The sequence below is a fragment of the Mercenaria mercenaria genome, chromosome 8, assembly GCF_021730395.1.
Source record: "Mercenaria mercenaria strain notata chromosome 8, MADL_Memer_1, whole genome shotgun sequence".
Lineage (NCBI taxonomy): Eukaryota > Metazoa > Mollusca > Bivalvia > Venerida > Veneridae > Mercenaria > Mercenaria mercenaria.
In genome coordinates, this window is record NC_069368.1 from 10,856,338 (window position 1) to 10,871,137 (window position 14,800).

Here is a 14,800-nt window from a genome sequence, read left to right on the forward strand (position 1 = left end):
TTTATAATTTTACCAAAGCAATATGGTTAGAAAAAAGGATAGAATTTGTATAAAATGAATTAATTGCTATCAAGACAACGTAAATTTGAACAAAACTTTGAAAATAACGATTTCATATCAAAGTGACTGCTATCTAAAAGCATGTCGATGTTTTAACTACTTTAAGATAAAATAGATGAGAACAAACTAGAATAAAACTAGTTCAGTTTGAGGAATCTTTTGCTTTTGTAAAGTTATTGATTAGCGCCATATGCTTATCTCTGACAATATGACAATATTGTAGCTTTTATTATATAAAACGTCATCATTTAAGATTAACTGCTATCCGTTCTTGGTTAATGTTCAAATATGAAAACACATAAAGACAAAATACGATAAAACTAGTTCAGTTTGATGATTATTTTGTTTTATAAAGTTATTGATCAGCGACATATGCTTATCCCTAACAATGTATTGTAACTTTTATAATATCAAACGTCATCATGTTTTCCGTTCTTGTTCAATGTTAACAGTCATTGTATGGCTATTTACATCATACATGTTAAAGGATCGTCACATTTCATTTCTTTCACTATTTTACTTATATTATTTTTGTTTTACAAAGGTAAGAAACATTTTTGTATGTTGCTTTCTTCAATCTTACTATAAAAATTTATTTTCATGAATTTGTGTTTTAATTATTTGCTTTCCATTTATTTACTAGATGACTGAGCCCAAAAGATGTATACACTTGCAACTAATTACAGCACACATTGATCATACGATAGATACAGGAAACGATTTGGTCAAACGACTAACAGTGCAATATAAATTTGACAGCATCAGCTGAATCTAATGTATGACTTGATTTTGTGGAAAGCTTACTTAGTTTAAAAATTTAAAAAGTTGATTTTGCGATCAAAACACATTAAAAGCAGACTTGTAACACACTAACAGAAATTTCATAGACGACATAATGTCATCTTTTTAGTCATATACCTGTATGTTTAAGGAAGTCTATGCTTGGGAGATGTTAAATATGTGATAACCTTTCATAAAATAGGATAAATGGAAACTCCACAGGTCGCTCAACACAACAAAAACGAAAATGTTGCAGGCTCGGTTTGATTGAGCCAGTTCATGGACGGTAGTGGAAATACATGCTACCGTCCACGCCCTCTAGCCCCGGGTTGAGCAGAACTCAACATTTACACATGCTAAAACTACAAAAAGCAATTTAGAGACATCCGCAGATGTGTTCATACGGCGGTGCACATGGAACCTTCAATGCTGAGTCTGTTATCATTTCTTGGTTGTGTATACGCTTCAATAGATTTGATATACATTCACAAAAGCAGTTTAAGGCACCGTGTGTTCGCCGTAAAAAGTAATCCCATACTTAGTATTGGTGTTGTTGATTGCTTGTGCTTCAGGATCATTTAGTCCACTAAATGTCATCATTCAAAACATTTTCGCTTAAGTAATAGGAATTGCCTATATCATTTCCTTTCGTTTTTCATTCGACATAGTGTGCGTTTCTTTTTATCTTATTTTACTTTGTTGCGTTCTAAACTTCCAAACGGTCATCTTATAGACTTAATTAAGAAGACCAACATACGTTTACACCAAAGGAGTGGTTTCATATATTGCATCATATATACAAATGTACATTAATAAAATTATAAATAACAAATAGTAGTTTCTTTTAAGCAGTTTTGCAATATGTATTACGATCTATGTGCTGTTAAACATATCATATCCTATCATTTTTTTTTTCAGAAAGCGGCTGGTTCTACAGCAGCTGTAATCATCGAGAAGAAAACGGCTTGAATCAATATAAATTATCTCGGAAACCATTTCTTATGTAGTGTTACAAATATTTGCATGGCTCTACACAAAATTCCATCACTATTTCCAATCATACTGAGTAATTCAACAAACAACGATTCAGTGGCATAGTTGAAATATAAAGACGACTAAGTAAGATGTGAAAGTGCTTTCAATAAAGTTTCAATAAGGTTCCACCCACTTCTATTTTAATCATATTGGTATACTGTGATCAAATTGAACTATGAATCCCTGTGAAATGTCAGAACTTCCCAATGTAACAGCAAACAATTTCAGCGGGAAGTGCAATGACTCTTATGGTGGAAATTTTACACATGTACTAGATGACTGGAAGCAGGAGCAGTTCGGTGGATATCCTGTCGTGTATCCAATTACAATATATCACTTATATCCAGTGATAGTGTTTGGAAGGATTTTACATATATTGTGGTACGTTATTGGATTCGTTGGAAATTTTATTTCTTTGAAAATCTGGTCACTGACAAGAATGAAACGTTTGAATTCATCCGCTCTCTATCTTGTTGGCATTACAATATATGATATTTGGTACCAGATTTTACACATATTCTTTTACCTGAAATATTTCTGGGGGCTACCGTCGTTAGGCGTAGCGGGGCTATGTCAAATCTGGATGGTACTAAATGTTGTCCCGCAATACGCTAATCAGTTACTAGTTCTCGGCTTCACGATAGAAAGATTTATTTCGATTATAGTTCCCTTTAAAGGCGAGAGATTTAGCAAACGGCAAAGGGCGCCAGCAGTGATAACTAGTATCACTGTTTTTGTATTTTTCTTAGCAGCTCCACAAGCTTATTTTTGGAGAGTGGATTCCTCTGGATTTTGTGAAATGAAGTCAGGAGAGAAAATTCTTAGTTTTTACACAATATGGTCATTTGCAACAGAAAGTATAATATTCTTCGTTATTCCTGTTGTCACTTTACTACTTAATGTTTTTGTGATCAAAGAAGCCTACAACTCTTTGAACAGACGGGAAAATTTAGACATGAAAGCTCAGTCATCTTCTAGGATTCACACAAAAGGTAAAAACTATAAACCGGCGACGAAGACTTTATTGTGTATTTCGTTTTTCAGAATCCTTACTAATCTGCCTGTATCTATAACATATACAATGCAAAATCTGGAAGCTTTTTCCTTTGGAAGACTGATGCCCCTAGAGGAAATGTCATCGGATCATCAATGGAGAAATTTCATTCTTTACTGGGGAGCAAGAGTAATAATTGAAGTAATAGGAGCGTCACATCATGCTCTCAGCATTTTCATTTTTTATGCATCAACGAAACAGTTTAGAAATGAAATAGGCTACATTTTTACCGAAGTTAAGCGTTTCATATCAAGGTCGTCAGTTCGGCATGGTCGTTCATCAGCAACCCCGTCGGACTTGCGGTACTCAACTAGTATATACATGTATAAAGTCACTGCCAATCATGATATGCATACATAATGCATGACAGAGTTTAAGCTATGCATACTGCAGTAACTAAAAATGAAATGTTTTAAAGAAGTCTACACAACAAAGAATGTTGTCGTCCAGAAAATATCATCATGTCATCTGATTATATTACAGAACAATGCAGTATTTGACGGAATCAGACTCTTCTTGCTGAAAACTGAAAACCAAACAAGTATATTACGTTACTTAAACAGAGGAAATTATTTTGATATTAGAAAAGGAAGGAATGTGTTGGTACATGCTATGACATTGACGGTGTTGTATTTAAATGTAGGAATTTTTTACGACACTGATATTTCTCCGTTCCCGATACATTTGTGATTTCTCATTTAAATGCATTAGGATTACAGCTGATTTCGTCGGGGAGATTTCATTGCCCAGTTTCTTTTCTTTTCCTATTTAGTATACGACTGTCAGAACAGTTCAACGCACTGGAATACGTCTTGGAGTAGACATAAAATTCCAGTCGGAAAGTTCAACAAATATTCAACATTTTATATTTAGGGAACAAAGGTAATCAGTTTGTATGTAAAATAAGCAATATCAATATTAGAAAATAAATAGTCAAAGAATAAAAAAAATATATATCGAGTTAAAGTCTATTTCTGCATTTTGTCATTCAATTTTAAGCATTTCATTTTCGGGAAGCAGTGTGTTTTTCAGATCCGTTTATCCTTTACTGTGTAACAACAGTAAAATACATATTTTCCCAAAAAGGATCATTTAAATACCACAACTAAATGCTTACTCCTTTTCGATTGAATGTACGCTTACAGTAAATGTTCACCGGTTTGAATTATCTTAGACACGTTTTTTTTTAAAACTGCGTACCTTACTGAAACCTTTCAATGCTCCAATCCGCATTTATGTGATATACGTTCACTGATTTAAAGCGTTTAGCAACTTTTAGTAGAATGTTTAATGAAAAAAAATTCTACGTAGTATCGATACGTTAAAATGCAAAATCTTAATGAATTATTTCTGAGCGTTACATTTACTATTCTGGCCTTGGTGTCGAGGTGACAACCGAAAAATTAGTACTTGTGGTATAACAAAAAAGCTCAATCACTTCGCCGAATATATAAAGCGCAAAGTTTTCTTTTAGGTTTGTTGGGCCGAAGTTTCCTTTCTTCCTCCCTTTGATTTGAATTTATGACTATTTTTAGTTTTAAAATAATAATTGTTTGAATTTAGGCTTCGAAACAATATATATTGTTCTTTACAGAAATATGTAATATTTGAGATTAAAAATAAAAGTAGAACGGGAGGACAGAGTCCGCAAAACACGTGGTTACTTAAGAGTATTTTGAAAGAAAACAAACACGCTTTGGGCATAATAAGCCTTATTCAGAAATACTAATAAATAACGTTTAAAATAATAAATGACGTAACGTCAACAAAACAATTGCGCTATACGTACTGAACGCGACATAAAAGCGGAAATGTAGCTACATCACATAATACATTTTGTTTGAAGTGCAACATATATATACTGTAATTGCAAGGCAAATACAGATAATATACATAATACGGATCAACTTAAGTGATGTAGAATTTCTCATAAACAACTATAATAAAAGTCCAAATATGAGAAGAAAATTTATAGATGCAATTATATCATGTATAGATGACGTCACATTTATGTTATACGATACTTTAACACTCGGACCGTTTGGTGTTTAATTTATGAATCGAATACGATTCTCTTTTTCATACAAGATAAACGTGATATCTATAAATTTTGATTTATTATGGTACAAGTCTAATTCAATCCATCATTGATCCTTGAATCATAAAGTTAACATCAAAGCTGGACCCATTCCGATCAGTTACATTATCAAAACCAAGTTTCAGGAGAAAAAGCAGGCCAAAGACACTTACTATCCGTTTTGCTGTAGAAAACACCTGATTCGTTCGAATCATCCTCCAGAAATAATGACTCACAAAATTTATGGACCTAGGTGTAGGCAAATATTCGCATCTGCTATTTATAGCTACATGTTACATGCATGTACATATTGATTTCTTTAAAATACACTTATACAAAGCTAGCCTAAATATTTAAAAAGTGCCATGATTCGAAACTGCTTCCCAGCTACCTTAAGCTATAGTTACGTCCAGAGAATGTTGAATTGCTTATAAATTACACGGAAACTGCAGAGCGTCTCATTACCTATCTACTACCTTAAAATATTGCAATTACATTTGATGACAGTGACTTACTTTGAGTGTTGCAGCAAAGTTCTCCTGAACAGTCAGAGAAATGCTTCAAAATGAGTAAAGCATAAGAAACACTTTCAAAATGATGAATTGTTGGATATACATTCTACATTATAACATACCAAATTTCGTGTAAACCAAGCTATCATCATTGAGAACATAAAATAACTTTAGCTAAAAAGCCAAAACTTAAATATCTGAGGTGAAGTTTCTTAATGGAAAACTTCATTATTTTGTTTTAGTTTGATGAATTACTAAACTTTGTAGCAGGGCCTCAGACAACTTATAAAATAATTGTCAGTGTAAGCCATGAGACAAGTTTGCATGTTGTATATCGAACACAAAGTGTTTTAAACAAATGTAGGTCACATTGGCCTAACTGTAGTAAAGGAACCAGCGTGGCAATGGCGAACAGGGTTTTGAACACAAATTTTTCACTTGGCATGGCCACAGAGGTCTAAATTAAAGCTGCTTTCTGTTTAAATTTCATTGTGGATGTATTTTTGACAATTTGGTAGAATAAATGGGAGAGGAGGTTGTATTTGGTGAAGTGAAACTCAATTTTAGTATGAGTAGTACTTCCAGGTCACAGCTGTGTGATTTTGATGTGATTTTACAGTAAGCAAGTGTGACAAGAGAAATATCTTTTAGAAGATACATGACCCCTACATTTCTCTTCATTTCATATCAGTTTTATCATAACTCTTTAAAATGAGGTAAGGATTTGTTCTCTGAAATGGGTCTAGCTATGCTTGGTAGCTCTTTTAAAAATGTCAGTTTTATATAGAATATATAGGGAATAATATTTACCGGTGTGTGACCTATTACGTCTGCCTGATGAGTTGTTGGGAGGACCTAATTAGTTTTCCTTTCACTTTTGCCCATTGTTTTGTGTTGGCTTCTGTTTATTGGTCAATTGAGAGTTGTTGCCCTAAGATTTCTTGGGTATGTACCATCTCTTATTTCGTTATTTAAATACATTGTATAAGTCATAAAAAGTGAAAAATAAAGTGGAATATAGCAGTTCAATTTCATTCGTTGAAAAGTAATTTGATCTACCAAGTAATAGCATTCTCTAAAGAAATCGTTGATTTTCCACAAGAATTACAGGAAATATAGAGTCTGGAAAGGTCAACGTCTACACTGACCGCGTGGTAATATTGTTATGTAATATAATGAAGCCCGTCCTCTTGTCTTTGGCTCGATAGAAAATATCCGAACAAACAAACTGCATTCATTGACGAGCGAAGTGGTTGTAATTTGAAATTCAAATTTGAATGTCGAGAAAACATTCAAGCGCTTTACGAAAACAAAATAAGTACATTTAAAGTACACAACGGGTACAAATAATGAGCATTATTGCGGCAAGAATTTACGCACGCAATTTGTCTCGAGTGATATATCAGTTACACTATCTTCCGTTATCTATTCTGGGTTTTATGACAAAAATATCGTTTCTGTCTCTTTTATATCAGACAACAATGCAATCAGCTACGCTTAAAATAATATCATATTGTAAACGATTAGCTGCAGAGAATGCAGACAGAAAATCTGTTTCACAAATACTCGGAAAATTGCTTTAATATCTTTATTTCGTTATTTCGATAAAAACACATTATTATGCGAATAGTTACATTACTGGTTTCTGAACATGAACATTATTTATTTACGTTATCGTAGGCAGTGCCACTACAACTAAAACGGCACAACGTCATATCAAACAAGATTAATCAAAACATCTTACTAATAACAGTTATTCAATGTTTCTCGGCATTTTGTAGACCTTGCTACGAACAAATAGAAACTGTTCGTGAAAAATGCCAGTTGTGTTAATGAAATGGGACGATGAACTCTGATCAATCCATATCAAAAAGCTCTTTAACTGTTCATAACGTGACTGAACGTTATTGTCTTCTACGTCCGAAGCGTAAGTTGTCCTCGTCACTTTTAAACGTCCCATTCCTGATGAAATATTACTTTATCCAGTGTACTGTCCCTGTAACTGTACGCAGTTAGCCTTTGTCTCGTTCGTTGAAGTTTTATTAAAAACACAATATGTTATCAATTTTTCTGTTCAACACTGATTTTCAGTGAATGACAAGTAAAATATGCCTGCTTATCACGTTAACAATGCTACATTAATAATCTAAAATTACGTTTGGGGTAAATTTTAAAAGTTGATTAAATAATAAGTGTTTGGTAATATAGTTTTACTTGCGCTCCAGTGCCAATACAATTCATTTATGTCACAATAAAGACACAAGTTAGATGTTGATAGAAAATATCTGCCCCGCAATTGGGAGGTCGAATATTCGAGCCCTGTCAGAGACGAGTCTTCCTATTGAAGAGAGACCGGTTGGTGACCCTCCAGCTAGTTAAATAATGCTTACCGATTGCCTGCCTGGGGCCTGGCATTAAAAAATAGGAATCGGAAGGTAATGCTGTTCAATGTATTTAGGTGTCTCATAAGCCATACCTGGCGTGCCTTTTCAGTAGGGGTGACACTACAGTCAATAAACACTTTAGTTAACTTTATATGCTCGATTCTTATAATTTGTATCACTGTGGTCTTGTGTGTAGAGATGTATCGATATAAAACATTAGAAAATGAACACGAAGGGCAAACAGCTACGTCAAAACTATTACTGAAGTACGATAATTGTTGCAACGCTTCCATTTAAAAGAAAGTAATTACTGAATATTCTGTGCAAGCTGATTTGATATATCAAGTAATAACCGACACCAATCCGTAATTTAATGAATGGATTGTTGTAACTAATGCAATATCTAGAAGCTTAACTCGGCTAAAACTGCTTTGAAAATGAATTAAATAACATCTCCAATCATGTTGACGCGGAGGTAGAACGTATTGTATTTCCCGATACATATATCGGATAAAGTGATGTAAAAATAATTTTTCTTCGATTTTCTACAAGAGATAACTAATATTTTCTTTAACTCGGGATCTGAGAAAGGATAGACGAAATAAAAAAAAATCATATCAAAAAAGGGTGACAGATGAACTCTTATTATTTACGATAGAATAAAATTGTATTAGTGCAAAATACCTTTAGCCCTATAATTTTTTATTACATCTTTGACGTCATGGGAGTGAATTTGGTAGAGCCTCGGATTTTATTATCATATTCATTGTATTCAATAGATACGAAATAGTTGTCACTACTGAAAGATACAGAGTAGGGGTTATCGGGTCTTGAACTCTGCACGTGGTCTTAATGAAGTAAATTATTGATGCCGGTTTTGTGAGAGAAAAAACATCTACCTTTCGGAAAGCAGCTGATGGCTTCCTCCTAACAGGAAATTCTACACCCAAGCGAACTCTCGAATCCACAGCAATGAGTGGCAAGTGATTTGGTGGGTGTCATCGGCCTTAACCACTTAACGAAGAGGACTCCTACCAGATTGCTTATAATATAGCATATAAGAATAAATAGATTTCTACTAGCCTAGGAATCTTGTCTGACAATTTGTAACTTTCTTCTACTTCCGGAAATTTGTCAATATAAGACAATCTCAGATAATTTCATCGTCGTAAGTACTAATTAGTGCATTATTTAGGATTGTATTTAAGATGTATTGAGATCTTTGACGTATTGTTTGAGAAAAGCATCAATTAACAATGCATTCCCAGGCTATATTAATATATTCATTTATCATTCTTAATGTAAAAGTTATTTTTGTACAAAACTCTGTATCATGCTTATTTCTTAAGATTTGTACTGATATAAAAGACTTGTCTGAACATGTGCTTTGTTTTTATATACATATATTAGTATTAGTAGTAGTAGTAGTAGTAGTATGTTATATACAATATTAAATCAAATGAAAAAGTTTCACTGTATGTTTTCTTACTAGTTACGTCAGGGGCACAACGAACACCTACAGTTTACTGTTAAAAGTTTTCAAGCATAAAGACACTTCTTTATTAATTAGCCTGGGTCAAATAAAAGTCGAAACAAAATTATTAAAGGAGTTCTAGATATAATTTTTCTTTAGAAACTGTTGTGTAAGCCTTAACATATGTGCCTACTATATTTTATCACAAATACGCACACAAATGTGGAAATAATAAAAAAATAGCTATAATTGAGCCGTGCCATGAGAAAACCAACATATTGAGTTTGCGACCAGCAAGGATCCAGACCAGCCTGCGCATCCGCGCAGTCTGGTCAGGATCCATGCTGGTCGCTAACGGTTTCTCCAATTCCAATAGGCTTTAAAAGCGAACAGCATGGAGCCTGACCAGACTGCGCGGATGCGCAGGCTGGTCTGGATCCATGCTGGTCGCAAAGCGAATATGTTGGTTTTCCCATGGCACGGCTCATATTAAGTCTGTCCATATATCTGTGATTAAAAGTTACTAATCATAACTTTCGATAATTTTTATACGTTCTTATCACTTTAAGAATAAGTATTTAGAACCCTGCCACATTAGCATCAACAATGCGTCAGAACAAGTTAAATATTTTGGTTAATGGTGAGTATAAAGACACTTTATGTCTGGTATTTTCCCGTTTCATGCAAATGAGTCCCAAATGGTATTTTTTTCTACATCTAGAAGAGCACATTTATTATAGTTATGTATTCAGGTCCTTTATGACAATACTTATTTAGAATATAAGATATGATAAGTTTGATGGTATCATAAAATTCTTTAATCTGGTCTCGTAGGCTCTCATTTTTTAGCTTTCTTTCTTAGCTCAGACATTTGCTAAAACTTTTTCTCTTGAAGCTGTTTGTGGTAGTCTGTATTTAGGATCTATGTTTTGTTCTAAAGAGATACCTCCTGATAATCAGAAACTTAGTGAGATACAGTCAAACTTGTCCGAGAGACCACTTGCATTAAAAGACCACTTTTTCATTTCCTATTTGTGTTGTTGAAGAACAAATAATGTTGTATTAAAAGACCATTTGTGCTAAGAGACCACTTTTTGCCCTTCCCATAGGTGATCTCTTAATTCAAGTTGTACTGTAAAAGAAGTGAAAAAACAATTAGAAATTAAGATTACGTATTAAATTGTTTAAAAAGTCAGTAGCCAGACTATATATATATTTTGCAGAAAGTTTATTCAGAATCACCACAATATATGCTCATTTATTAACGACAGAAAAAAATACTGAAATTCAGCGTTTTAAAATCTAAATATGAATTCGAACCCTGGTGCTCGTGGGGCTGTTTTCTTCAAATATTCAAATAACGATGTAATATTTTCCCAAAACAGACGTGAAGAAAGGGTGAATTATCAAATACAAATTTAGTCATAGTAAGCTCGTTCTGGCGTCAGCTTAACCTGTCGCCTAGAAAAACTCGAGGTCCTTGAATGAAAGATAATGAGCCTTAAATATCAATACATAACAAACCTCGAAGAGTATATGAGGAATTTGGCAAAGGACTTCGGACACTTTCTATATGAATTTGCCTACTCCAAGAGTGAAAAATAAACCACTGAGAAATAAGTATTTAATTACATATACCATCAAAATACATATTTGAGATTATTTCTTAAAGTCAAATTTTTCAATATTTGTTTCATAAAATGGTAATTTTTGCTCTAAATAGAATTACGTACCCTGTTATATACATATAAAAGCTATTTTGCTTTAAACAACATTGTTCCCCCCCGTGCATCAAAACCATATTTGGCCAGCATATGTAGATATTAATTATACACATTATATGTGACTATTGTGTTGATGCAAGGGGTGGAGTAGTACTTTTAAACAAAAATATAACTACAGGGTGTTCCCAAATGTAAAGTAACCAATACTTTTTATATTCATTTTTAATATTATGATAGTCACATATTTTTACTTCTGTTTGTAACTCAAATACTATACAAATGTTTGAAAGGGCACATATAGGCATGTTATACATGTATAGTAGTGAGAGAAGCAAATACTGTGAATTCATTATTATTCGTTGGGTTAAATTTTCATTGGCTTATCCTGGTTGTTTGTTGCAGTAGATTGGCAAATGTGTGCTGTAAAATACTAGCAACACACCAGGTAATCTTCTGCATCAGCCCTCCTCGCAACACGCACGCCACTAGCGATGATGTAATTTGTTTTCCATTTTGTTTTTATTATTTTTTGTATTTTTTATATATTTTTCATTTCTTTATTTCTTCATCTCCTTCTGTGCATTTATATTTATTTCTTTTAGACACATACTAAATGTCACACGTATTCATTACTTCATGTTCTTCCTACTGTGAAAACTGAATTGAAGATTGTTCTTTGCGGCGGACTAGGCCTAAACACAACAAAAAAGAGGCAATATGTGCACAGCAGTTAATCTGATCCTGACTATAGTCTATCCAACAGAAATAACGCTTGGCATTGATATGCCTGTCATGCATAGGTCAAGAACATTAGCTTCTTTGCAGGTCATATCGGTGACGGTTTCACACACAGTGTGATGCCTAGAAAGTGATGTGTCAAGTCGCTTTCCATGCAGATGGCATATACAAATACGGCTAGATGCAAAAACGAACTAAACGGTCCAGCCGAGTTTCAGGTGGAATTTTTATGCAGAGACATGCTTCTACTTTAGCCCTACAGATGACACATTTCGAATATGTGTTGCCCACAACTTCAGCCCTGAATAGACAACATTATCTATAGATGGGTTGTTGTCAGACTTATCCCGATTTAACTTTTTCCGATCCAGCTTCCTTAGGCAAGCCTCAGAAAGAACTGTCATTTCGGATACATTTTTATTACATGTTTAAGCGAAATGAGCCGTGCCATGAGAAAAACAACATAGTGACTTTGCGACTAGCATGGATCCAGACCAGCCTGAGCATCTGCGCAGTCTGGTGAGGATCCATGCTGTGCGCTTTCAAAGCCTATTCGAATAAGGCAAACCGTTAGTGAACAGCGTGGATCCTGACTAGACTGCGCAGATGCGCAGGCTGATCTGGATCCATGCTGGTCGCAATTGCACTATGTTGGTTTTCTCATGACGCGGCTCAAATATTATATGTGCCACTGGTACTTATCCCAAGCAAGAACGCACCCTACGGCCTTGATAAGATTACTGCCTTTTCTTAGTATTAATGTTATACAGCACACAAATATCTGCCATCACTTATAACAGAGCTATACAGACATGTACATGTACTTAAATAACTACCTGAACCACTGTAATAAAACTGACCGGTCACTTATACATGTATACCTATTCACACATGTAATGCATCAATAACTTTACATTACGAACAGTGTATAGATAAATCAAGTACAGGTTGTTTGCAAAAATATCGTTCTCTTTTTTATTTATTTATATGATTTTAATCTTAAAATGTTATTTTTTCCTTAAAGTGGAATTATACGCATTTTTCAAGTAAAAATACAGCACATATAGATATGTGTGTAAAAAGGGTGGAGGAAATTATAGTTTTTAACCCAGTATACCAAACTCTTCCTGTTACCATTACGAAATAATAACTTTTTAAATATGACTTTTCTTATTTTGACTGGGGCAGTCTTTTTAAGAAAAGTCAAACTGCTTGCAGGAGTTGCTTCCCTTCAACCTCAGAAATCTCTACTTATAGGTAAGGGAGATCATTGCGTACAAGGCTGAAGAAATGAACTATTTTTTATAAGTCCGATTTCTTCATTTCTAAAGCATCACTTTCAAATACTTATACGGCATTATTGTTAATTAAACACATTTAAATGCACAGCAACTGAAAACTTGCTTTTATAAAACATTCACCAAAAACACACTACGTGCTGTAAGATGCGCATAATGCCACTTTAAATAAACAGATTTTATCACTTTTTTCGACTGGAATTCATATATTTAAAACTTCCGTAAAGTGATGACATTATATTTTTACGGAAATTAAACATTTTATTTTTTTAAGAAAATACACCCTGGCCCACATAAAATAAGAAAACATCTTGATAGGAACAGATACAAATCAGTTTCTGCTGTAATAAATTAACTAATATATTGGTTTATCATTGACTCGAAACGATTTGGGTATTGTTCAAATACTTGAGGAGAAATTTGCATCTAAAATGTAGGCTAGAAGCATATGATAGTGTCCGAAGTCCTTTAATTGATATACTTCTGTGTTATTCGTTGATAAGGGAAGTACATTTTTACTTTCTTGGTGCAAAATCAACTATTAACACTGTTTGATAATTAATTTTCTAAATGAGACTTTAAAAGCTTAAAGTAATTATTACAATATCATGTGTAACCACTGGTCATCTTTTGGTGACCTGTACTTGAAGAGAGTACATGTTTGCAAAGAGGAACGTTCCAAATATATACGCGGTACATATATGTTCATACTAGCTTCTTGTGCCTGCGACAAGTGTACACAACGTTTTGAATTTTTACGATTTCAAACAGTTGATATCATTTGATGCTAACAAATACTTTAATTTTTATTTAAATTTAATTTGTATTTTTTACTAGCTTAATTGTTATACTTAATAAATGTAATGTTTAGGCGAAAAGAACAGTTCGCCGTAAGATACTCAATAATGTGACCATCATCTTTTTGTTAATCCAGCGATTCTGCTTTGCTTTTGATCGTTTAGATAGGCATTCTTACGTATTCTGACAGAAGTTTTAAAGTGTCCTGCATCAATAATTTGAAAATAAAGTAGTACTACTCTATTTTTATCCCGACAATATAGAATTTCAAACACATTTCTAAGTATCTTTGTACGTTTCTATTTAAAGTATTTAATTGATCTAAATGTGTTGCTATGGAAATCTCCACGGACAGAATTTATAGAAAATAGTTTACATATATCTACTTTAATATTTGCTTTTTCAGTATTACAGCGATCATTAGTTATAGACAGGATAAATGTATGACCAATTTGATACTGGTATTCAAGTATGAGAATGAAGAACTGAAGCGAAATATGAAAAAAAAAAACACTTTCGTTACATATCAGATTTATTCGCAAATTTTCTTCGTAAATTCCAAAATTAACATGATATTTTTAAATCTTTATTTCCGAGAAAATTTCTGGTGTACTATATTAAAACTGCAACGGAATATGCATATAATAACAATAACTTTTTTATCAGCGGACAACAGTTTTACTGTATACACGAAAACATAATCATCCTGATTATCTGTGCTTTTTCTGAGTTATTCGGATTTAGACTGATTTTACATAAAGTAAACACATACTTTTCTATTGTTTATTTCTGATAGTCTTGATTTCCTACACTTATATTATTATGATAGATATAAATTATCACTAACATGCATAAGTCTTAAAAAA

The 14,800-nt window shown here is 33.3% G+C and overlaps 1 protein-coding gene across 1 annotated transcript; it reads left to right on the forward strand.

Moving 5' to 3' along the window:
- Positions 1 to 479: 479 nt before the first annotated feature.
- LOC123565867 (uncharacterized) lies at positions 480 to 3,884 on the forward strand. Its single transcript, XM_053549369.1, has 2 exons — positions 480 to 836; positions 1,759 to 3,884. The coding sequence occupies exon 2, from the start codon at positions 2,051 to 2,053 to the stop codon at positions 3,287 to 3,289; it is 1,239 nt and encodes a 412-aa protein (XP_053405344.1). The 5' UTR covers positions 480 to 836; positions 1,759 to 2,050; the 3' UTR covers positions 3,290 to 3,884.
- The last annotated feature ends 10,916 nt before the right edge of the window (positions 3,885 to 14,800 follow it).